General features: G+C 42.8%; 1 protein-coding gene across 13 annotated transcripts in view; it reads right to left on the reverse strand.

The window, feature by feature from the left end:
* dtnba (dystrobrevin, beta a) overlaps window positions 1-24,753 on the reverse strand; it is a 516,323-nt gene that overhangs the window by 467,113 nt on the left and 24,457 nt on the right. For 11 of the 13 annotated variants that reach the window (XM_072563188.1, XM_072563170.1, XM_072563132.1 and 8 more), the window contains exon 1: window positions 22,968-23,035. The exons of the other annotated variants lie outside the window; for them this stretch is intronic. In XM_072563188.1, the coding sequence (XP_072419289.1) occupies window positions 22,968-23,017 (50 nt within the window). In that variant the 5' untranslated portion in view covers window positions 23,018-23,035. Of the gene's footprint in view, window positions 1-22,967; window positions 23,036-24,753 lie in introns of those variants that run through there. 13 annotated transcript variants of the gene reach the window in all.

Genomic DNA, 24,753 nt, shown 5'->3' on the forward strand with positions numbered 1-24,753 from the left:
ACTAGTGCCATTAGTTGGTACCGCAAGGTCAGTGCTTGGATCCCAGCTATTCACAATATGTGCTTTAATGAATTAGATCAGAGAACTAAATGTAACATCTTCATATTTTAAAGTGACACAAAGCTGGGTGGGAGGGTGAGCTGAGAGGTGGATGCAGAGAAGCTTCAGTGTGAACCGGACAGGCTGAGTGAGTGGGCAGCTGCATGGCAGATTCAGGATAATGTGTATAAATGGGAGGGTATCCAGTTTGGGAGAAAAACAAAAGGAAGGTGGATTACCTAAATGAAAATAAATTGAGAGGAGCATGTGCAAAGAGGCTTGGATATGTTGTACACCAGCCACTGAAGGTAAACATGTAGGTGCAGCAGGTACTGAGAAAAGGAAATGGTACATTGGGCTTCATAGCGAGGAGATTCGGGTTCAGGAGCAGGGATGTCTTGCTGCAGTTACACAGGGCCTTGGTAGGACTGCACCTAGAATATGGTGTACAGTTTTGCCTGTATATCTGACCAGAAGAATGTTTAGCTTCTACGAAATCAGGTACTGTGTATTGAATGTACAACATCAAACAGCAGAAAGACTTGAGGTGTGACCACTTTGTCCATTCAGTCCACTCCCAGAGCCACATCACAGAAAGGGGCCATGGTCTGATACCAGGAGCAATGTGGACTCACGTGCAATATCAGAGTAGGTGGTATCCTGCTATATGGCAACCAACGTGGAATGGCATAAGTCAGGCAACAAACTGCTTTCATTTCTCAACAACAGGGCAGTTTGAAGATTAGGAAGTGATTACTGACAAAACTATCACAAATTTGTAAACAAAATAAACTATTATTTGTGACTAATATGGATGGAAAAGTATAGTTACGTTCCAGTCCTTGATACTTTAGTCCCTCTTTACATCACTGGTGCTTAACTTGGACATGAGCAGAAAGACAGTAACTCTCCCGTTACTGAAGGCTGTTAAATGTATCCAGTTTCCAGAAACGACAGAAAACATTGTTAATTAAAGGCACTTTATTCAAGAAAGTATGCCCACAGCTCAAAAGCTGAATTACAATGTGGCTTGCACCAAATTCATATACAAGATAACTAACCAAGTTAAAAATGTGAAAATGTGACATTATTGCAGCATAGAGTCAGACAAGCAAATCCAGCAGCTAATTGGGAAACCATTCCTATATTACAGGCATTCATCAGAAATAGATCTTGTAATTTAAGTACAAAAAAAAAACAAACCAAACCTTCCCATCCAATATTTTGTTGGGACGAATTTGGTCAAACTTTTCAGTTGCATTGGTTGGTCTCAGTATTGTGGTAGTAACCAGTTCTCAAATTGGTTCACTGAATATGGACTTGCTCACAGTATTACCATTTGCCAAGTTGAACTCCATAATTAAATGCATGACCTTGCAGTATAGAACCTGAGCACCAAAAACCTGTCAGCTTTTAAAATTAATCCTTTTAAACAAGAGAGAGATAAGTAGCAAATAAAACAAACTAATGCATCATCCTTCCACACAATTAAACAACATCAGGCTCTATTTCAGCTGGTATTTCGCTGAAGCAGAAAATATACAGAATGCTAAACTTAAAATGTTACTTTCAGAATGAAATGTCAGTACCAGAACAACTGATTTTAACAGGACATAATTTTACAAAACATTTTGTTTTGGAGAGTTCATCACATCACGCTTTCAAGAGTAGCATTACAATGAAGTTTATAAAGCAGCTGTTTCTTATGGAAAGAACTGAAGGTTATACAGGATTTGTATTAATCCTCCTTTATCAGTAAAATCGACACCCATCATCCATAACATCCCCACCAAGCCCCACACTATCCAGATTTGAATCCACAATGCCATTCTTTCACTGTCATTAAGTCAAAATCTAGAAATACCATTTGGTCCAGCACAGGAACATAGCTACACTCGCTGCAGCCATTCAAGGAAGTGGCTACCACCATCTTCAAGAGGAATTAGAAATAGGCAGCAAATACTGGCCAGACCGGCAATGTCCACATCCCATTAAAGAATAAAGTCAGATCCTTCCCCCATAATGTAATACCACATGCCATGTTACTGGACATTCTTTTCCCTGTGATCTATATTACCACATCGAACATCATTAATATTCTCATTCATTTTTGACCATCCCTATCGCAATCATAGCTGCTACATTTGACTAATCAAAGCGATTTTGGATACTGAAAGATTGCTACTATCATTTGAAAACTTTGTCATCATTGCCTTATGAATTGTATTGACATGAAAATAAACAGAACTTTCGGAAATTATTGGAGAGCCATATCTACAGAAATCTTGTTGGTCACTTTGGAGTTATTCAAAGGAATTTCTTATCTTTTGCACTACAATGAAAATAAAATAAATTTCCCTTTGTTCCTCATGCATCACTGAATTCACTTCTGTGCCAGCAGTGTACCCTGCCTCAGGAACTGCTGCCGATTCTGCAGTAAGCAATAGCTCAGAACGCAGTGTATTCTTTTACTAATTACTCAAAGACAATCCATAAACATCACTGAAGGCTTTTGAGAATTCTCATTTATATTTAAGACCCATGAAGAAAGAGAGATGGAAATGTTTAGACTTTCTGAATTTTAAAACATTATAAAAAAGGTTTTGAGGGGAAAAGCAATTTCTTGGAACAGCTCAATAGAAATAAGAGCTGTGAATCACCTGTTAATTACTCAGAAGTTATTTGACATGTTAAGCTTTAATTGCTGGACAAACTCAGTTAGGAAGAGGTGCAGTCTATGTGCTGACGATTGCCTTGCAACATTTTTCTAGAGTTGGTTCCAGTCAGTTCAGGACACCTGGCTATCAGTAGAAGAAATGACCTTTGAAGTAGACGGTCGATAAGTCTTTTTTTCACCTGAAAAAAGTAATAGGAAAACCAATAGCAAGATAATCTGAAGAATCCATTCCCATTACAGTGTTTTTGGGAACCAAAGAAAGATTCCAAATATCAGTTTCTCTAATTTCTAAACCCTAAAAGCTAAACTGCTACTTTTAATCAAATATCCTAATCTGAAAGACTTTCCATTGGAGCTGAAATCTGGGCTGAACTTTTCTGTCATGCTATTGCAGTCAGTTTTTCGATGTTGTCGATAGCACACTTTGGGAATCATGGGAAGAAATCCCATTTTGCCCTTTGTGTTCAGATTCTTAGCTCTTTTTGCTATTTTCAGAAAAAGACCTCACTATTTTTGCAAATCAATATTGTTTGTCATGTCAGGGTGTTTGTGTGGGATTAGGTGGATATAGTTTAAATGTAGAATACAACTTAGTCATTAAGTAACTTTGTATTTGCTTAAAGGATAAAATTTATTCTGAATAAACTAGATATTTTTGAATTTATTAAAGAAACTTGCTAAAGGTCTCTTTTGTTTTGGCTAACAATAAAAAAGGAAATATTTTGGCCATTTTGTGGCTTGAATGGAGTAATGGGGCTGGATTGTTAGTACCTCCCTCCCAGGATCAAAGTTAGAACACATACAGAGTCAGAATGTACACACTAACATGATCACAGCAAAAGAAATATTAAACTTGTTCATGACCTAGTGTCAGACATGAGAGTATCCTCACTGCCTCCTCGTGTCTGACATGACATGCCAAAAGGTGCATTACAAGAACTATAACCTGAATTAAAAATCATGGGACACCAAGTTAAATTCCAACAGGTTTATTTGGAAGTACAGACTTTCGGAGCGCTGCTCCTTCGTTAGGTAGCTGGTGGGGTAGGATTGTAGGACACAGAATTTAAAGCAAAAGATCAAGGGATGCAATGTACTGAACAAACCTAGATTGCTGTTAAGTCTTAATCACTTAGAATGGGATGCAGGTTTTGATTCATTAATATCTAAATCCTAGAAGTACTTTCAAATCACATTCCTGAGATAAGGGAAGGTTGTATTTAAAAAGTGACATCTCAGCTCAAACAATTCATTAATCATGTGAGGTTAGAGTCTGTCTGTATTCCATCTTGAGTCAGACTGGTTCTATTTCCTAAGTAGGAATTAATAAAATGACACATGGACTGACTGCCATGTGTGTGTGAGCATGTGGGAAAGGAGAGAGGGGGGAAAAGGAGAGAGGGGGGGGAAAAAAGGATAGAGGGAAAAAGGAGAGGGGGGAAAAAGAAGGAGAGAGGGGGGGAAAAAGAAGGAGGGGGGGGGGGAAAAGGAGAAAGGGGGGGAAAGGAGAAAGGGGGGGGAAAGAAGAAGAAAGGGGGGAAAAGAAGAAGGGGGGAAAAGAAGAAGAAAGGGGGGAAAAAAGGAGAGAGAGGGGGAAAAAAGGAGAGAGGGGGAAAAAAGGAGAGAGGGGGAAAAGGAGAGACGGAGATAGATAGAGAGAAGCTCAGAGACTCAATTATCTGATGAATTCCTCAGTGTCTGCTGCAAGAGCCATGGGGTCCATTTTGGTGATAGGGCAGAAATGGAGCCTTCGGCAGGGAACTTCAATCTCTTCTGGTTGAAATGGGTGTTCCTGTAACTTGACGAACGATTTCCCTGTGATGGTACCATTTACAACTGTGGTGCTGGGGGAGGCTTGGCTACTGCCGGTGGTGATGCCAAGTTTCTTGTTCTTGGTGTGCATGGAGGTGGTGTAGTTCCATTGCCTTGTCTGCTCAACAGTACCGCTGTAGCTTTAGCGCAAGCTCAGAATCTCTCAATCACAATGTCCTCTCTTACAATAAACATTCAGTAGAATAGAAACTACTTTTTTTATTTCCATCAAAGCCCTATGATCTCAGAATTCAGTTTCACTTAAAATGAACAGCAAAGTTATTCAAAAGCTCTTCAGTAATGCAATTGATTACAATTGTTCTAAATGTTCTCAAAGTAATTCACAATCACTCACTGCAAAAGAAATTTGCGATGTTGATGAGGTAACAGTGCTTATGATGCCCATTCGACAAGCAGTTTTCAATCAACATGTTTTCAAAACAAAATGCTGACAAGTTTATTATCTCTATACTAATGTCTAAAATAAGTACGCAAATTCAACAGATACCCTTTAAACTGCTGCATTCTGTGAAAGAGAACATTTGCTCAGAGATATCATTAAATAGTTTCCATTTACTGGGGAATAAACTGGAAGAGGCAAATACTAAGACAAATGCAATAATCGGTTTTATTTGTACATGATTAATCAGATACTGTGGGGATACAGGAGAGTGTGAACTAGCTTTTTATAAACAAATCAACCAGAGTAAAAGAAAACAAACAAAAAGAACTGCAAATGCTGGAAATCAGAAACAAAAATAGAAATTGCTGGAAAAACTCAGCAGGTCTGGCAGCATTTATGCAAAGAAAGCAGAGTTAACGTTTTGGGTCCAATGACCATTCTTCAGGACGTGAAGTGGTTCTTCTGAAAAAGGCACACTGGATCCAAAATGTTAACTCAGCTTTTTCTCCACAGATAGAATCAATTACTGAGTCATGCAGTATGTAAACAGACCTCCTCCCCCCCCCCCCCCCCCAGTCCAATACATCCCTGCCGACCAGGTATCCCAAACGAAGTGCAGCCCATTTGCCTGCATTTGGCCCATACCCTTCTAAGCCTTTCTTATCCATGTACCTGTCCATACATCTTTTAAATATATAATTATAACTGTACCTACATTTACCACATTCTTTGGCAGTTCATTCCACATACAAACTACCCTCTGTGTGAAAAGGTTGCCCCTCAGGTCCCTTTTAAACCTTTCTCCTCTCCTTAAAAAAAATGATCCCTAGTTTTGAAATCTCCTGCCCTAGGGAAAAGATCTTTGTTATTCATCTTATTTTTGACCCTCATGATTTTATTAACCTCTATAAGATCACCCTTCAACCTCATCTGCTCCAGTGAAAACAGTCCCAATCTATCCAGTCTCTCCCTATGACTCAAACCCTCCCTAATTTAATAATATCCTTCCTAAAGCAGGGCGAGCAGAACTGGACACCATAATCCAGAAGTCCCCAATAATCACCAATGTCCTGTACAACCTCAACATGACATCTCAACTCCTATACTCAATATTCTGACCAATGAAGGTAAGCATGTTAAACGCCTTCTTCACCATCCTGTCTACCTGTGATGCAACTTTCAATGGACTATTGCTGCCTGATCTGCTGAATATTTGGACCAGAATACAAGGTTGCTTTAGCAAGCATTTTAAATATCATACAATTAACTTGGAATGCACACTTGCTACAGTTCCTTATCTTTCTAACTGCACAGAATAAACTACTTTAACAATGGAATGCCATGCACCAGTGACACATCACCAAGAATGTCAAACAAGTAGCCAGTGCCAGTCTTGGACACTTCCTTTAGTCATAATTACTGAAAAAAGGGTGATTTTACCTTATTGGCTTGTTGGAATATCTGGCAGTTTCCAAAGAACTGATACAATTGCACAATATAAACAGTGATTTATTCCACTGACGATCAATGAAGTCAGTTTTATTTCGCTGGTAAATACCAAGTTGTGCTTAGTAGGGTACATGGAAAAGAAACCGCTCCAAAAATGACAAACAAACAATAATATAATGAGTGGTAATCAATTCATTTAAATTTATGTGTTTGTAAAACTGCCACCATGGCATTATGCTGCCTGCTGCAAATACTGCTCTAGGATTTCAGAGTCTGACACTGCATTCAACAATGGCTTATTTCTCTTTCATTTTAAAATCTGATGCAGGAAAATTTTTACTATCCCCCAGAATTTTTGCAGAAGAAAAGCTTGAATAGCATGTCACATAGCTGCACAGTTCACCCTTTCAAACACTGTTCTTGGGAATAAAACAGATCTTGAACTTTACTGGCCCTCATTCCAATGACCTGAATATGACTATTTTAAGCCAAAACCTTGGGACACTCAATTTTCTGCCAATTGACTGGAGAAACTATGCCCCGCTATTATTATTCGAGTTTATAATTTCAGCCCACATCATAGCACAGCATCAATACTGTCAAGTCCTGAACCTTTTAAAAATGCTGTAAAATGCTGGTCTGTACAAGAGAGATCATTAAATGTCAGGTGTAATATGTTGCCATCACTGAAGAAAATCACAGCCTGCGTACAGAAAGAGCAACATATGGTTTTGTTGCATTTGGATGTCCTTTTAATAGCAGCAAGAAATGGAGTCATGCAGGTGATGTCAAAAGAGAGAACCTGCTTCCACTCTTTCATTCCCCCACACCAGCTGCTCCTTTCCACAAAGTACAGACAAACAAGGAAACCATTACACCTGCAAAACTGAAATAGGGGGCACTATCACCTGAGTTTCTCACATTGCTGTAATGGAGAACATGCTTCTCATTGCTATATGTGTTGTACCATCCCGTGCTGAAACACCACCAACTGCACATGCAGAGTCAAATACACTCAGGGCTTTTGACATTTTAAGATAAATTGGGACCATGAATTTAAACAAATAAATCCAAAACACAAGAAATTTAGATAACTTTACTTTCTATGCATAAATAATTAACTTTTCCATTATTAAATTTCATTGCAAATTTTCCTCATGTTTTTCCCACTACAACTCAAAATAAAAGTAAAATTGTTTCACAGTTTAACAAAATTATGGATTCACCATCAGACTTCCTCTGGCATCTGAAGCAAGGGCAATTAGCGATGGGCAAAAGTGTCACAAAGCTAGTCCTTTTATTTTCTAAAAGCTGTTCCTTGGCTCAAGGAGACTCTGTCCTTGATTTTTCCAGAGGGCAATAAACCTCTGCAATGGAAAGGATTTTGAGAGGCCTTTTGTTTATATGTAAAACCGATGAGACATCAGGCCAAAGTGGTCATGTTTTAGAAGTGACCTGTAGAATGAAAGGGGAGTGGTCAGCTCTCTAGCATTCTGGATTAGTGGTGCTGGAAGAGCACAGCAGTTCCGGCAGCATCCAAGTAGTTTCGAAATCGATGTTTCGGGCAAAAACCCTTCATCAGGAATAAAGGCAGTGAGCCTGAAGCGTGGAAAGATAAGCTAGAGGAGGGTGGGGGTGGGGAGAAAGTAGCATAGTACAATGGGTAGTAGGGGAGGGGATGAAGGTGATAGGTCAGGGAGGAGAGGGTGGAGTGGATAGGTGGAAAAGGAAATAGGCAGGTAGGACAAGTCCGGACAAGTCATGGGGACAGTGCTGAGCTGGAAGTTTAGAACTAGGGTGAGGTGGGGGAAGGGGAAATGAGGAAACTATTGAAGTCCACATTGATGCCCTGGGGTTGAAGTGTTCCAAGGCAGAAGATGAGGCGTTCTTCCTCCAGGCGTCTGGTGGTGAGGGAGCAGCGGTGAAGGAGGGGTGGGGGGGTGGACCTGACCAGGTAGTCATGGAGGGAACGGTCTTTGTGGAAGACGGAAAGGGGTGGGGAGGGAAATATATCCCTGGTGGTGGGGTCTGTTTGGAGGTGGCAGAAATGTCGGCGGATGATTTGGTTTATGCGAAGGTTGGTAGAGTGGAAGGTGAGCACCAGGGGCGTTCTGTCCTTGTTACGGTTGGAGGGGTGGGATCTGAGGGCGGAGGTGCGGGATGTAGACAAGATGCGTTGGAGGGCATCTTTAACCACATGGGAAGGGAAATTGCGGTCTCTAAAGAAGGAGGCCATCTGGTGTGTTCTGTGGTGGAACTGGTCCTCCTGGGAGCAGATACGGCGGAGGCGGAGAAATTGGGAATATGGGATGGCATTTTTGCAAGAGGTAGGGTGGGAAGAGGTGTAATCCAGGTAGCTGTGGGAGTCAGTGGGTTTGTGAAAAATGTCAGTGTCAAGTTGGTCGTCATTAATGGAGATGGAGAGGTCCAGGAATGGGAGAGAAGTGTCAGAGATGGTCCAGGTAAATTTAAGGTCAGGGTGGAATGTGTTGGTGAAGTTGATGAATTGCTCAAGCTCCTCGCGGGAGCACGAGGTGGCGCCAATGCAGTCATCAATGTAGTGGAGGAAGAGGTGGGGAGTGGTGCCGGTGTAATTATGGAAGATCAACTGCTCTATGTAGCCAACAAAAAGGCTGGCATAGCTGGGGCCCATGCGGGTGCCCATGGCTACCCCTTTGGTCTGGAGGAAGTGGGAGGATTCAAAGGAGAAACTGTTAAGGGTGAGGACCAGTTCGGCCAAACGAATGAGAGTGTCGGTGGAAGGGTACTGTTGGGGACGTCTGGAGAGGAAAAAATGGAGGGCTTGGAGGCCCTGGTCATGGCGGATGGAGGTGTAGAAAGATTGGATATCCATGGTGAAGAGGAAGCGTTGGGGGCCAGGGAAACGGAAGTCTTGGAGGAGGTGGAGGGCGTGGGTGGTGTCTCGAACGTATGTGGGGAGTTCCTGGACTAGGGGGGATAGGACAGTGTCGAGGTAGGTAGAGATGAGTTCAGTGGGGCAGGAGCATGCTGAGACAATGGGTTGGCCAGGGTGGTCAGGCTTGTGGATCTTGGGAAGGAGGTAGAACCAGGCACAATGGGGTTCCCGGACTATGAGGTCAGAAGCTGTGGGTGGGAGATCTCCTGAGGTGATGAGGTTCTGTATGGTCTGGGAGTGATGGTTTGGTGATGGGGGTGGGGTCATAGGCGAGGGGGCAGTAGGAAGAGGTGTCCTCAAGTTGACGCTTGGCTTCAGCGGTGTAGAGGTCAGTGCGCCAGACTACCACTGCGCCCCCTTTATCCGCTGGCTTGATGGTGAGGTTGGGATTGGAGCAGAGGGATTGGAGGGCTGCACATTGTGAGGGTGAGGGGTTGGAGTGGGGGATGGGGGTAGACAGGTTGAGGCAGTTAATGTCCTGGCGGCAGTTGGAAATGAAGAGGTCGAGGGCAGGTAATAGGCCAGCGCGGGGTGTCCAGGTGGATGCAGTGTGTTGGAGGTGGGCGAAGGGGTCCTTAGAAGGTGGTGGGAGTCCTGATTGTGAAAGTAAGCTCGGAGGCGGAGGCGACGGAAGAATTGTTCGATGTCACGTCGTGTATTAAATTCATTGATGCGTAGACGGAGGGGGATGAAGGGGAGTCCTTTGCTGAGGACTGATCGTTCGTCCTCAGTGAGGGGGAGGTCTGGGGGGATGGTGAAAATTTGGCAGGGCTGGGAGCTGGGATCTGGTGTGGCTGTAGAACTGGGAGTGGGGGCGGAACCTGTAACTGGAGTGGGTGTGATGGTGGGGGGAATGGGGGTGGAGTCATGAGCAGAGGTAGTGTTCCCCTCGGGGTTCTGGGGGGTGGGGATAGTGACAGTGGGGTCTGGGGGGGCATGTCAGCAGAATGCAGGTGAGTAGCGCTGGTGGGGGCGGAAGTGGTAGTGACCATGGCAGTAGGGGTGGTGGAAGTCACTGAGCATGTGGCATCAGCGATGATGTGAAGGGCAGGAGTGATAACAGGTGTGATGCATGAGGAATTGTGAGGGGTGGAAGTGGTTGTGGGAGTGGCCATGATGTGGGCGGAAGTGACATCATCAATCAGCGTGGGGCTGGTAGCTGCATCAGCCGCATGGCTAATGGTGGAATAGGTTCCGAGGCCAGGGGAATCTTCTGGAATGTTTGAGGAGCGCTGGTTAAGGAGGTGGGTGGATAAAAGTTTTTAGCTCTCTAGCTTTGCCGAGCTGAGCAGTTTAGTTCAGTCCAGAACTGGTTGGGAGTTCAACAGTGAGCTGTGTGGAAACTCTCTCTTCTGCCCTTCTAACTTCAACCTGTAAGCATCTGACCCTATTTGTGCGCTGTTTTAAAGGGGGTTTGCTTATTGAGACTGGTGTATATTCGGAACAGCATAATTAGGTCGAGATTGGATAAACTGAGTTCTGTCAGGGTTCTTTATTCGGTTCTTCGTGTTTCATTGTGTAATTTTGTGAATAAATCTTTTGCCTGTTTTAAGCCTGATAGTCAATCTCGCTAACTTAATCTGGACAATTTTCATTGTACACTCACCAAAACAAATTGCAAAGTTATGGTTTGGGCTACCTGCTCAAGAATGTTTTGAGTGGTCTGGCCATAACAAAAGACACTGACATAGCCTGTCGTGTTAAGTGGCTCAGTGGTTACCACTGTTGCCTCACAGCGCCAGGGACCGGGGTTTGATTCCAGCCTCGGGCTGTGTGGAGTTTGCACATTCTCCCCGTGTCCCCTCCGGGTGCTCCGGTTTCCTCCCACAGTCCAAAGGTGTGCAGGTCAGGTGGATTGGCCATGCTAAATTGCCCGTAGTGTTAGATGCATTAGTCAGAGGGGAATGAGTCTGGGGGGTTAATCTTCGGAGGGTCGGTGTGGACTTGTTGGGTCAAATGGCCTGTCTCCGCACTGTAGGGAATGTAATCTAATCTAATATCAGCCACACAACAACTATGATCAGATTGGATAGTGAAATAGGTAAAATGATTTCGCTGCTCGTTGGATGCTGCCTGAACTGCTGTGCTCTTCCAGCACCACTAATCCAGTGGATAGTGAAATAGACCTACTCCCGTTCCTATGATACCCATATCCCATCAACAAATTTGATTAAGACAACCTGAATTAGTGCCTACTTACAGATAATTACAACGAGTTTGAGGAGAGTTGAGAAATGACAGTTGTACATATGCCTTATACCATTGTTCATGTTTCAGAGTCTTTGCTTTTTAGTTTCATAAATTGAAGCTTTAATGCAAACATAGTGTTTAAAAAGCCTCGGTAAAGATCACAGACTTCAGAGAATGACCATTAAGAAATGGCTTCTCTTCCTGGATAAAATCAAAGTAAAAGCTTGAGAATCATAACATTTCAGATGGACTTCCTAACATGACATCTGCAGTCATTCCATTAAAATGAGATATTATTCATGTCATTTCCCCAGAATTAAGGGAAATGCGGAATTAAATCTAGTTCTATTGGTTAATTGATTACCTGCATATCTTAATGTTAATAGGCCTACCTGAATTGTGACAATGCATGTACAGAAATGTTGATCATATTAACAGAAGGAAAGTAGGTTTTCTGAGGTGTTAAAACACAGTGACTGCTACAGCTCTGTCCCCACTCTGTCATGGACGCACAGCTCTGCAAACACACTTCAAACTGAATGGCAGAATGATCCCATTGACACATCTTTGCCCAGCTGGATGTAGTGACAGGTGGTGGGAAACAGGGGTGAAACAGTTACAATTTCTAACAGTTCACAGCTCTGGAAGAAAGAATCCAGAAACAGACAGTTGGCAGTTAATGTTAGAGATGAAGGATGCCAACGTACGTTAGGAAAATACAGAAACCCTTCACACTATTAATGGAAAACAACTACTCTTCCTAAAAGTTCCATATGGTATCTTTTTTTTGTGGGAAAAAAGAAAGCAAGCAAGAAATAATCTCTGGATATTGGAGTTATGTAATCCTGTTAATTACTGCAGCTGCCTAATGGTCCACATGCAATCTTGGTAACATTCTCAAAATCTCTTCTCTCATTTGAAACAGAAGCAGTGGCCATCTTAACACACGAGCTAAGAATCATTCAAAGAGGTGTATAGAGAAAGAGAGAGAGGTTTTACCTTCAGCACTTCAGGAGAACAAAAAATACCTCCAGCCAGAGAGCTGGAGAGGGAAGAGGGAAGAGAGGGAGGGAGAGAGAGGGGGAGGGGGAGGGGGAGGGAGAGAGGGAGGGAGAGAGAGATCTTGAAACTGCCAGTGGTCTGCTGTACAGTAGTTGACTCTGCAAAACATGAAGCCCGGAAAACGTCTCTCTCCCAAGATTTGCTGCACTGTAGAAATCTTCCAGTGGAAGAAAGTATCAGCTAATGAACAGCAAAAGCCACTGTCAGCTGCTGAATCAACCTCAATGTCAGCAACAAGCCCAAACAGTACACCTCAGAAACATGCTGCAACATCCAGACTATAACATTTTGTCATATCTCTTCTTATTTGAATATTGATATCTAAACTCTTGTTAACAACTTTATCTCCAACTCAAAAGGAGCCCCAGCAATAACCTGTAATAAACTAAACCTTTAACTGTTTAATTAGTCGGTTAATGGCATTCATTACCAGCAACAGTGGTGGAGAGTCCGTGCTTGTCGATGTTGTGCCAATCAAGTGGGGGCTGCTTTGTCCTGGATGGTGTTGAGCTTCTTGAGTGTTGTTGGAGCTGCACCCATCCAGGCAAGTGAAGAGTATTCCATCACACCCCTGGCTTGTTCCTTGTAGATTATGGACAGGTTTTGTGCAGTCAGGTGGTGAGTTACTCACCGCGGTATTCCTAGTGTCTGATCTGCTTTTGCAGCTGCTGTGTTTATGTGATGAGTCCAGTTGAGTTATTAGAGGCAGAGCCACCATGACATTTATAAAGTACTTGGATAGTACTTGAAGTGTATTCACCTACAGATGAAGAGCTGGAAATGGCATTAGGTTGGATCGTCAGTTGACAATCTGACAAATGGCCTTGTTCTGCAGTGTACATGTTGCTGGTTTTATGGAGAGAAGGCTGTTTGGCCCACTGTGCCAGTCCTGGCACTTCTAAATAGCCATTACCTCTGTGAGACTCCATGGTTCTGAGGTAGTTTAACTTTTAATACACTCATATTAAATTGCAGTCTCAATTAAATAATCTCAAGAAGTTAGCTCTTAAACTGATTAAAACCTAGAAAAGTAACTGAAGTGAAAATGCCAAAATTTGCCAAGACCTTCAATTCAATCTTTTCATCATGTCCTTTCATTGACATGACAAAATCAAGATCAAATTCTGGTGAACAGATGCAGTGCTCAGAGATTTGTATTTTTAGCTGTGCTTCGACATTTTATCTATTTGCCGTGGTAATAAGATTGAGGCGGACATACATCCCCCAGAAATTAATATCTGCACTCCAGATACCAAAATGGAATACTGAAAGGCTGACTGACCTTACAGTTTTATAAATATTACACAAACAAGGACAGCAGGATTCAGAAATCAGACTGAAACTGATGATTTTGTGCAATAAATGACACTTGACAATTCTACCTTTTATAGACTGAAGCAAATTTTAGCAAATGGAGAATTAGCACCAGTTATCCACATTCCGAATGTATCAAATACTAGTAGCTCTTTGCAAGGTTTGTGAAGGTTTGTAACTCAGGTTGAGGTTTAGGGTGTAGGTTTGCTCGCTGAGCTGTAGTTTTGATATCCAGATGTTTCATTACCTGGCTAGTTAACATCATCAATGGTGACCTCCAAGTGAAGCGAAGCTGTTGTCTCCTGCTTTCTATTTCTATCTTTCTCCTGGATGGGGTTCCTGGGGTTTGTGGTGATGTCATTTCCTGTTCGTTTTCTGAGGGGTTGATACATGGTATCTGTGTTTGTTTATGGCATTGTGGTTGGAGTGCCAGGCCTCTAGGAATTCTCTGGCATGTCTTTGCTTAGACTGTCCCAGGATAGATGTGTTGTCCCAGTCGAAATGGTGATTTTTTTTCAAACACACACAAACAAAGCTGTATCAGAACACTATTCCAATGAGCCACATCACACTGCAGCACAGACTAACTTTGGAAAACAGAGAAGAACCACCTATACAACATATTCAAAAAGAACGGATACTCAAAAAATACAGTGCACAGATTCCTCAAGAACAAACCACGATAAGCAGACCAAACATAGCCAGAAACCCTAACCACCTTACCATACGTCAAAGAAGTTTCAGAAATGACAGCCAGACTACTAAGACCCCTCGGAATCCTAGTAGCACACAAACCCACCAACACTCTCAAACAAAAACTGACAAACTTAAAAGACCCAGTACAACCCGTGAACAAAACCAATATCATCTACAAAAATTCCATGCAAGGACTGTCACAAACACTACGTTGGACAAACAGGAAGAAAGTTAGCCACCAGGATACACTAACACGGGTGGCACGGTGGCACAGTGGTTAGCACTGCTGCCTCACAGCGCCAGAGACCCGGGTTCAATTCCCGCCTCAGGCGACTGACTGTGTGGAGTTTGCACATTCTCCCCATGTCTGCGTGGGTTTCCTCCGGGTGCTCCGGTTTCCTCCCACAGTCCAAAGATGTGTGGGTCAGGTGGATTGGCCATGCTAAATTGCCCGTAGTGTTAGGTAAGGGGTAGATGTAGGGGTATGGGTAGGTTGCGCTTCGGCGGGGCGGTGTGGACTTGTTGGGCCGAAGGGCCTGTTTCCACACTGTAAGTAATCTAATCTAAACACCAGCTAGCCACAAAAAGACACAACCCTCTCTCCCTCGTAGCCCTACACACGGATGAAAAAAACCCACCATTTCGACTGGGACAACACATCTATCCTGGGACAGGCTCAGCAAAGACATGCCAGAGAATTCCTAGAGGCCTGGCACTCCAACCACAACGCCATAAACAAACACATAGATCTAGATGCCATCTATCAACCCCTCAGAAAACGAACAGGAAATGACATCACCACAAACCCCAGGAACCCCATCCAGGAGAAAGATATAAATAGAAAGCAGGAGACAACAGCTTCGCTTCACTTGGAGGTCGCCACTGATGATGTTACCTAGTCAGGTAATGAAACGTCTGGATATCAAATCTACAGCTCAGCCAGCAAACCTACACCCTAAACCAGTAGCTCTATTTTAGAATCACATTGGACTGTCAAACAACCTGGCACTTTTGGGCCACTGTGCAGAAGCAGCATGTGGGGAAATTACCTTAACGTGAACATTCTCTGGCCAGGGCTCTGTCACAAGTTTCTCTAGATTGGCAGATTCTTAGATTGCATCCTTCAGGAATATCAGCCTGTCTTTAAACAAGAAAATAGAACAACAGGAAATAACTGCCAGTCATTTCCTGCATTTTTTTTAACCACCAACTATTGATTAGTTTTAATCTGATGGATCAATTGAACTACAGAAGTTTATTGCAGTAGTCAAGGCTACACCAACCTTTATTAAAATAATTCAAAACTAAGTCCACTGTTCTATTCGGTCCTCAGCACTTTACATCTTCCTCTGCTTCAAATGTTTGGCCAATTTTCCCTTGAAAGGTTTAACCTCAACTACATCACGTGGGCAAGTAGATGACATTAATGTGAGCAAAACACAATTTCAACTACTGTCTCCTCATTCTCGATGATCATTTTAAATCTTCCCAGACTTTAACAAAAAAGATGAGGCAGGCTTGTATTATTTTGTTTCCATCAAAATCCTTCATATTGTTGAAACTTCAAGGTTCCTATGAGAACAATTTCCATGGAACAGAAAAAGACTGACACCTCGAGTCCCTCATTCACTGCAAACAATTTGAGCAGAACAGTCTGTCAATTCACTGCTGCCCATTTTGTGAAACAACTTTCTACCTTACCACATTCAAGATTTTCCTATGGTGGAGTGCCCAAAACATCAAGTAAGCAATTTAAGCAAAATTTGTTCAAATTTATCATAATCCAAGCATCCCCAAAGGTTCTCTTTCTACACACATTCTAAACCATGGAGCAATGTTTCCTTTCAGTTGTTCTGTACCTCCTAGATTTACCTGCACCAGTGTGTGACCTCGTGCATACTGCCTTTATGGGAACTTTTTGATTGCTGTGTGGTTGTATAGTTTTGCGCTCAAGTCCTTCAAGAATCTATACTTGCCTCTCCTCAATTTGCATAGAGTTCTTTAATTGCATCAAATAATCCAAGTCAGATTCCACGAATACAGGAATTACACACTGCTGCCTTTCCACCACCACTCCATCCACTGGAGGAACCAGTTTCACTGGACTGTTTGTGCAATCTTCAATGAGCTGCAGTTCCACAGCAACATGCCAGAGAGAAACTGGCCATGCAATACAACAAACACAGCCCAGTCAGATGTCAAGAAAACATAACCTATAGCCTTGTTACCCATCCACCCCATTCAGACTACATCCACAGGCCCAACCTTCTTCACTTGACCATTAACGAGTCTTCCTTCAGCTGTCAGACTCTACAATACTCTCTTCCTAAATATCTGCCATCTCAGCTTTCTCTCCTTACATTCCATCTCTGACCAAGCTTTGTCACCATTCAGATTTTCTTTTTTGACATGGCTGACAATTTCTTGTTTGAGTAATGTAATTTGTAAAATAATACTTCAGCAAAAATGCCAACAGGAGAGAATAGCAGGAAAGACTGAAGAACAACGAACAATACAGCACAGGAACAGGCCGTTCGGCCCTCCAAGCCTATGCCAATACATTTTGCCCTTCCACACTAAAACTGTCTTCATTTACAGGATCCATATCCCTCTATTCACTTCCTATTCCTGCATTCATCCAGGTTCTTCTCGAATGCTGCTATTGTGTCTGCTTCCACTACCTCCTCTAGCTAATGTTCCAGACACTCACAATCCCTTGTATGAAAGCTTTGCCTCTCACATCGCTGTTAAACTTTTCTCCCATAATTTGAACCTGTATCCCCTAGTAATTGACTCATCCCCCCCTCAGAAAATGCCTCATACTTTCTACTCTACCCATGCCATTCACAATCTTATAAGCTTCTATCAGGGTGTAGCTTAACCTTCTGCATTAGTGAAGACAAACCCAATCTATCCATCCTTTCTTCATAGAAAAAAATTCCCAATACCAGGCAATAGCCTGGCATACCTTTTCTACACCTTCTCCAAAGCATCCACATCCTTCTGGTAGTGCGGTGACCAGAACTGTACGCAGTATTCCAAGTGTGGCCTAACTAAAGTTCTATAAAGCTGCAGCAATGGCTTCTCTATCCTTATACTGAATGTCCCTTCCAATGAAGGCAAGCATGCCATAAGTCTTTTTTACTCCCTTATCAACCAGCACTGCCACCTTCAGTGATCTGTGGACCTGCACACCCAGTCCCCCCTGCATATCAATACCCCTAAGGGTTCTGCCATTCACTGTATAATTTCCACCTGTACTTGACCTTCCAAAATGCATCACCTCACATTTGTCAGGATAAACTCCATCTGCCATTTTTCTGCCTGTGCCTCCAACTGATCTAATCCTGTTGTATCCTTTGTTAATCCTCCTCACCAAGAGGGAAGCGTCCTTGCACACTTGTTTGAGGACAATGACTACAACAATATATGCAGTTCCACCTCCTCTGAGAACACTCATACATTGCAACACCATGCACATCAGCAGATGCTGCCAAAGCACATTTGGCTCATCCAATGCTGCACCTATGGCAACAAATGGTGCAGAACAAAGCTCTGTCAGCTTCACTTAGTGTGGCATGAACATTCTGTAATAAAATCATGCAATGATAGATTAATTAATGCATATCTGACTCTGACTTGTGTTTCAGTCCCTTGGGATAGTAGCCGTTCGAATGAAGGTGATGTGAACAGAATGAAACATTGAGTTTTGCAAAGGGCAATTGATTCTGTGTGGGATATAAGTAATGTTCTTAACTGGAGACAACTTTCTCCTCGTAGTACTTGCACTGGCTTTATGTAGAGCAGCACAAGACAAATTTAACATGATAAGGCAATGTTTCTTCAGCTGACTTAAATGATCAGAGCACACACTCCACTATTTGACATTCCTAGCTCTTGCCCACAACAAATCTGGAATTCCTTGACATTGTATTGTACAAGTTTACCAAAAGGTTCCCTCACTGAAATGTGCATTCAATTTCACGAGATTAATTGGCTAAAGCAAGGCCCTCTTGAAGAAACCAGTGTTAAATGTCTCAACATTTTCAAACAGCCAAAGATTCTTTGCAGGAAGCAGAGGTGTGCTCCTGCTCCTCTTAGCTCAGAGAGGATCCTTCAAAGAATTTAAAATATTCTTTGCCTGGGCCTCTTCCAGCCCTAGGTCTTTGTTTCCTGGTGCGGTTGGCATTTTGCACATTTTACACAAGCCAAGTAAAGCTGCACTGTAATCTAAAGAACGGCATCAGAACCAACATTTAACTGCATTTACAGCATCTGATTGTTCATGCAGAGAATGCCAAGCTTCCTGAAATCCAGGAACTACAATAATGGCCAGGAAGAGTGCCCATAGTAAAGGGAGGAGGTGGATAACTCTGTCCCAGTTTCAACCATTTCTAACCCCATTTTGTCAGAGGTAGGAGTTAAAATTGGGAGGCAAGTCACAAAGCCTGCCTTTGAAAGAATTACATGAATGGTGTCTGCAGTTGTTTTTGTTGCTCATTGCTGTGTAATCCAGCCCAAAAGGGAAACAGAGTGGAGTCAGTAACACTAGGTGCCTCTGGCAAATTCTGCAGAAATGCTTCTCCAAATATAGCACAAGTTGGAATACATAACTCACTTACTACTACAGAAAGATCTCGATTGCTTCATATGCTACCCATGTGGTCTTAAACTAAGCAAGGATAGTAAATAAGCTTCAGTTGCAAATTATGCCTCATGTATTTTTCCAGGTCAATTTCACACAACACTAGCTGGACCATGATCAGCAAAATTAGTTCAGAACAGACTGTTCTCCTTGACTATTGGACCATGACAATGTAGCTGCCATATTTCAAAATGACTAAAGCACCACTTGAGAACTTGCAATATCCATTACTTTTTTAATGGAAACATGTTTCACGATCACAATCAAAAATCTGCTTTTGTCTATCTGCTCAGTGGAAGCAAAATATGAATATCCTCATCCTTCTCTTCTGCCCTCAGTCCCCTGCTCTCTCAGTTCCCCCACACACAAACACCATGACATTGAACTAGACATCTTTTTTTAAACCTTTGCAGTAGTCAAAACTTTCAGTCAGTCTTTGCTTCCACCTCAATTGCAGTTATTTGCCTCAGACAGGCGACTATGGTTCATGTTCCATCATGTTTCCCCTAATTGTCTCTTGTCTGCTAGTTCAAACATCTGACTATCCTTTTGATAAGGGAGCTCCACACATGTCTGGGATGTTCACAATGACACAGCACCTTTCTGTATGTAAAATGTGGAACTTTGAGTGAATAATTTAGGGTGAGAATTACTGCTTCCTGAATAGAAGAACTAAATAAAACTGATCACCTCTACAGAGAGCTTAATTGATCTGATTACATTACAAATCAGATTTAACGTACCCATGGTTTACCTTTTATCCAGCATCCAAATGGTTCTCTCTTCAGGGAATCTAACCCTACTTCACTCCAGAGACAAGTCAAACTCACATTTGAGGTGTAAACCGTCAATTCAAAAACGGAGTTGAACCTTACATGATTTTTCCGAAACCTTACATCTTGTAAATGGAATCCTACTAAATATACAATTTTTTTTAAAAACTGCTGAAATTCAAATGGAAGCCTAAAATGAAACATTAAGTGTGGAATTTTAGACAGGACAATGCTGTTGTGGAAATACTCCAAAGGATTTTTTTTGTAGTCAATTCACCCTCTTTTTATTACAAAACTTTAAAAAATTCTAATCTTAACCTCTGTATTAGATGCTGTCACACGATTTATAACCATGGCAACACAGCAGTTAAAAATTCAACACATTATAAATAGCTTTTTTTGATTTTCTCTTTGGCATTCTAACAAAAACAAAAATCATATGACAAACATGGATGATTGGCACATAAGTACTGTATATTTGTATGTTAACTAAATTCATAAACTAATACTTTCATTTCTTTCACTTTTTACTCACTTATTTTTCAGAGGAAAATGCATTTAGAATTTCATTTAATCATAAAGGTTAGTAGCAGGAGCAGGCTGATCTGATTTTAGGTAAAAACAATGACTGCAGATGCTGGAAACCAGTGTTGCTGGAAAAGCACAGCAGTTCAGGCAGCATCTGAGGAGCAGGAAAATTGATGTTTTGAGTAAAAGCACTTCAGTCAGGAATAGATGACCTTAAATTCACCTGGACCATCTCTGACACCTCCCTCCCCTTCCTGGACCTCTCCATCTCCATTAATGACGACAGACTTGACACTGACATTTTTTACAAACCCACCGACTCCCACAGCTACCTGGATTACACCTCTTCCCACCCTACCTCTTGCAAAAATGCCATCCCGTATTCCCAATTACTCCGCCTCCGCCGTATCTGCTCCCAGGAGGACCAGTTCCACCACAGAACACACCAGATGGCCTCCTTCTTTAGAGACGCAATTTCCCTTCCCCCATGATTAAAGATGCCCTCCTACACATCTCATCAACATCCCACCTCTCCACCCTCGAACCCCACCCCTCCAACCGTAACAAGGACAGAACCCCCCTGGTGCTCACCTTCCACCCTACCAACCTTCGCATAAACCACATCATCCGATGACATTTCCACCACCTCCAAACGGACCCCACCACCCGGGATATATTTCCCTCACCACCCCTTTCCGCCTTGCGCAAAGACCATTCCCTCTGTGACTACCTGGTCAGGTCCATGCGCTCTCACCCCCCCCCCCCCCCCCCCACAACAACCCACCCTCCCATCCTGGCACCTTCCCCTGCCACCGCAGGAACTGCAAAACCTGCACCCACACCTCCTCCCTCACCTGCATCCAAGGCCCCAAAGGAGCCTTCCACATCCAAAGTTTTACCTTCACATCCACCAATATCATTTATTGTATCCGTTGCTCCCGATGTGGTCTCCTCTACATTGGGGAGACTGGACGCCTCCTAGCAGAACGCTTTAGGGAACATCTCCGAGACACCCGCACCAATCAACCACACTGCCCTGTGGCCCAACATTTCAACTCCCCCTCCCACTCTGCCGAGGACATGGAGGTCCTGGGCCTCCTTCACCGCCGCTCCCTCACCACCCGACGCCTGGAGGAAGAACGCCTCATCTTCCGCCTCGGAACACTTCAACCCCATGGCATCAATGTGGACTTCACCAGTTTCCTCATTTCCCCTTCCCCCAACTCACCTCAGCTCCAGCCTTCCAGCTCAGCACCACCCTCATAACCTGTCCTACCTGCCTATCTTCTTTTCCACCTATCCACTCCACCCTCCTCTCTGACCTATCATCTCCATCCCCACCCCCACTCACCTATTGTACTCTATGCTACTCTCTCCCCACCCCCACCCTCCTCTCACTTATCTCTCCACCTGCAGGCTCCCGGCCTCTATTCCTGATGAAGGACTTTTGCCCAAAACGTCAATTTTCCTGCTCCTCGGATGCTGCCTGACCTGTTGTGCTTTTCCAGCCCCACTCTAATCTAGACTCTGATCGGATTTTAACCTCAAATCTGCATTCCTGCTTTCCCTTGAAAACCTTTAGCCCTGTTGTTAAACAATAATTCACTGTCTTAGGAATATTCAAGGACACTGCTTTCAAGACCTTTCCTGAAAGACAGTGTTCCAAAGAATCATGAGGCAAATTTGGGTAATCTGGTTAAATGTATGACCCGTGGATCCACATTCTCCCATGAAAGGAAGTACCCTCTCCACGTCTAACCAGTCCAGATGCAGCTTCACCTGTGCCCTGTATAACTAAAGCATAATCTACCTAATTTTGTATTCAATTCCCCCTATTCAACTCATTTTCGTAATTAATTACTTGTGCACTAATCTTTTGGACTCCTGAAAGAGGAGACCGAGATCCCTCTGCATCCTCTCACCATTTAGATAGGATGCTCCTATTTTTAACCTTCCTACCAAAATGGACATGACCATATTTTTCCATTTTTCTCCATCCAGAAACATCTTTGCCAATGTTCAATCTGCGTAATTTTGGACCTCCTTATGTCCCCTTCACAAATTACTTTCCTATCTGTCTTTGTGTCTGTGGTAACTATAGCAACCATACTTTCACCCGTCATTTATAAAAAGTGTAAACAATTGAGCTCCCAGCACCAAAAACTTCAGTACATGTATCTTGCCCAGCTATAAACAACCCATTAAGACTAATGCTGCCTCCCATTAACCAACAAATCTTTTATGCCAATATGCTACCCTCTACACCTGTTTTGCAATAGCCTTTGATGTGGTCCTTTATTAACTGCCTTCTGGAAATTTAAGTATAACACATCCATTCATTCCCCTTATCAAAGAGCTCCAATAGATTGGTCAAACGTGATTTCCCTTTCACAAAATTATGTTGACTCTATTGATTACCTTGAACTTATCCAAGTGGCCTGATGTAATTTATTTAAAATTACCTGTAGCTTCCAGCTTTCTGTTTCCCTCCCTTTTTCAAAAAAAGTTGCATTCACAAATTGAAGTGAACACTCCCTGGATCAAGAAAATATCAGAAAATTAAAATGAACGCTTAAACTATTTCACTAGTCACTTCCTTTTCAGACCATAGCATGAAGTCCATCAGGACCTGGGCACTTACTACTCTGCAGTTCCAACAAATGACTGTCAATTATCAGACATGTTGCACATTCTCCCCAAATTCCTCCCTCTCTTCCATTTCTTGATTTTTTGTTGTTTCTGCAATGCTTGTGTCCTCTACAATGAAATATGATGCAAAACATGTTCGAATTAACCTGCTGTTTCCTTAGCTTCCATTATCAATTCTCTAGACTCAATGCTCACTTTGGTAACTCTTCTTTAAATATTTATAGAAACTCTTACTTTTTAATATACTTCAAGCCAGCCTTCTCTTCTACCCTAAATGTTCCCTTTTTACTAATTTGTTGCTCCTCCTTTGCTTTTTTTAAATACTTAGTCCAAGCTTCTGACCTGCAACTGGTCTTTGCATAACTAAGTCGGATGTTGCCTAACATTTCTGGACAATCACAGATGTGGGCTCAATCTTTAGAAGTTTTCTTACTCATTGGAATGAAACCTATTCTGTGTATTCTGAAATATTCCCCTTGAATGTCTGCTGTTGCCTATCATTAACATAAATTGCCATTTGAGTTCAATCTGCTCCATTTGCCTACACTCAGAATTCCCCCTATTTAAACTTTTACAAAAATATAGGATCTTCAACCCACTCTTCTTGTCCTTAAACTGAATGTCAAGTTCAACCATATTGTAGTCATTGTTGTCCAAGGCTGCACTCACTATGAGAATCTAGAATCGTAGAGTACAGGAGCCACCTTTTGTCCGACCAAAATTACACTAAATCTACACTTGGCCCATAGCCTTGAATGTTTTCACATTTAAAGTGCTCATTCCAAGTACTTTCTGAAGGTTGTGAGGTTTCCTGCCAGGCAGCGCATTCAGATTCCTACCAACATCGAGTCAAAACAGGTTTCCTCAAATCCCTCTAAACCTCCTGCTTTTCATCTTATGAGCCTATCCCTTTGTTAATGATCCACTAAGGAGAACAGCTGCTTCAAAACTACCCTGTACATGCCCTTCCTAACCGTATGCACCTCCATCAGGAACCACCCTCCCCCCCCCCCCCCCCCCCCAAACCCTTCACCTTGTCTGCTCCAAAGTAAACAACCCAAGCTTATCCAGCCTCTCCTTCTCATTGATATGGTCTATCCCAGGCAACATCCTGGTGAATCTCCTCTGTAACCCCTCCCTCTTGTGGGGACCAGACTGCACACAGTACTCCAGTTGTGGCTCAGTGCAACTCCAGCATACTCTCCCTGCTTTTATAATTTATACCTCAACTAGTAAAGGGAAGTACCACACCACCTTTTGAATGGCCCTATGACCCTGTTCTGAATTGCCCTATGACCCTGTTCCGAATTGCCCTATGACCCTGTTCCGAATTGCCCTATGACCCTGTTCCGAATTGCCCTATGACCCTGTTCCGAATTGCCCTATGACCCTGTTCTGCCATCTGTGCACAAGCCTCCCAAGAACCCTTGGTTCCTCCGACCTTCCTAATGTCCTGACATTCATCGAATACTCCCTTATCTTGTTGCTTCATCCATAGTGCATCACCCTAGAGCTGATATCCATTAGCTACTGTCTTGGCTATCTGACCAATCCACTTATATCCTAACGCTGGGTACCAAGCTCCATTCACACAAACAG

The sequence above is a fragment of the Chiloscyllium punctatum genome, chromosome 3 (genome assembly GCF_047496795.1).
Source record: "Chiloscyllium punctatum isolate Juve2018m chromosome 3, sChiPun1.3, whole genome shotgun sequence".
NCBI classification, from domain to species: domain Eukaryota; kingdom Metazoa; phylum Chordata; class Chondrichthyes; order Orectolobiformes; family Hemiscylliidae; genus Chiloscyllium; species Chiloscyllium punctatum.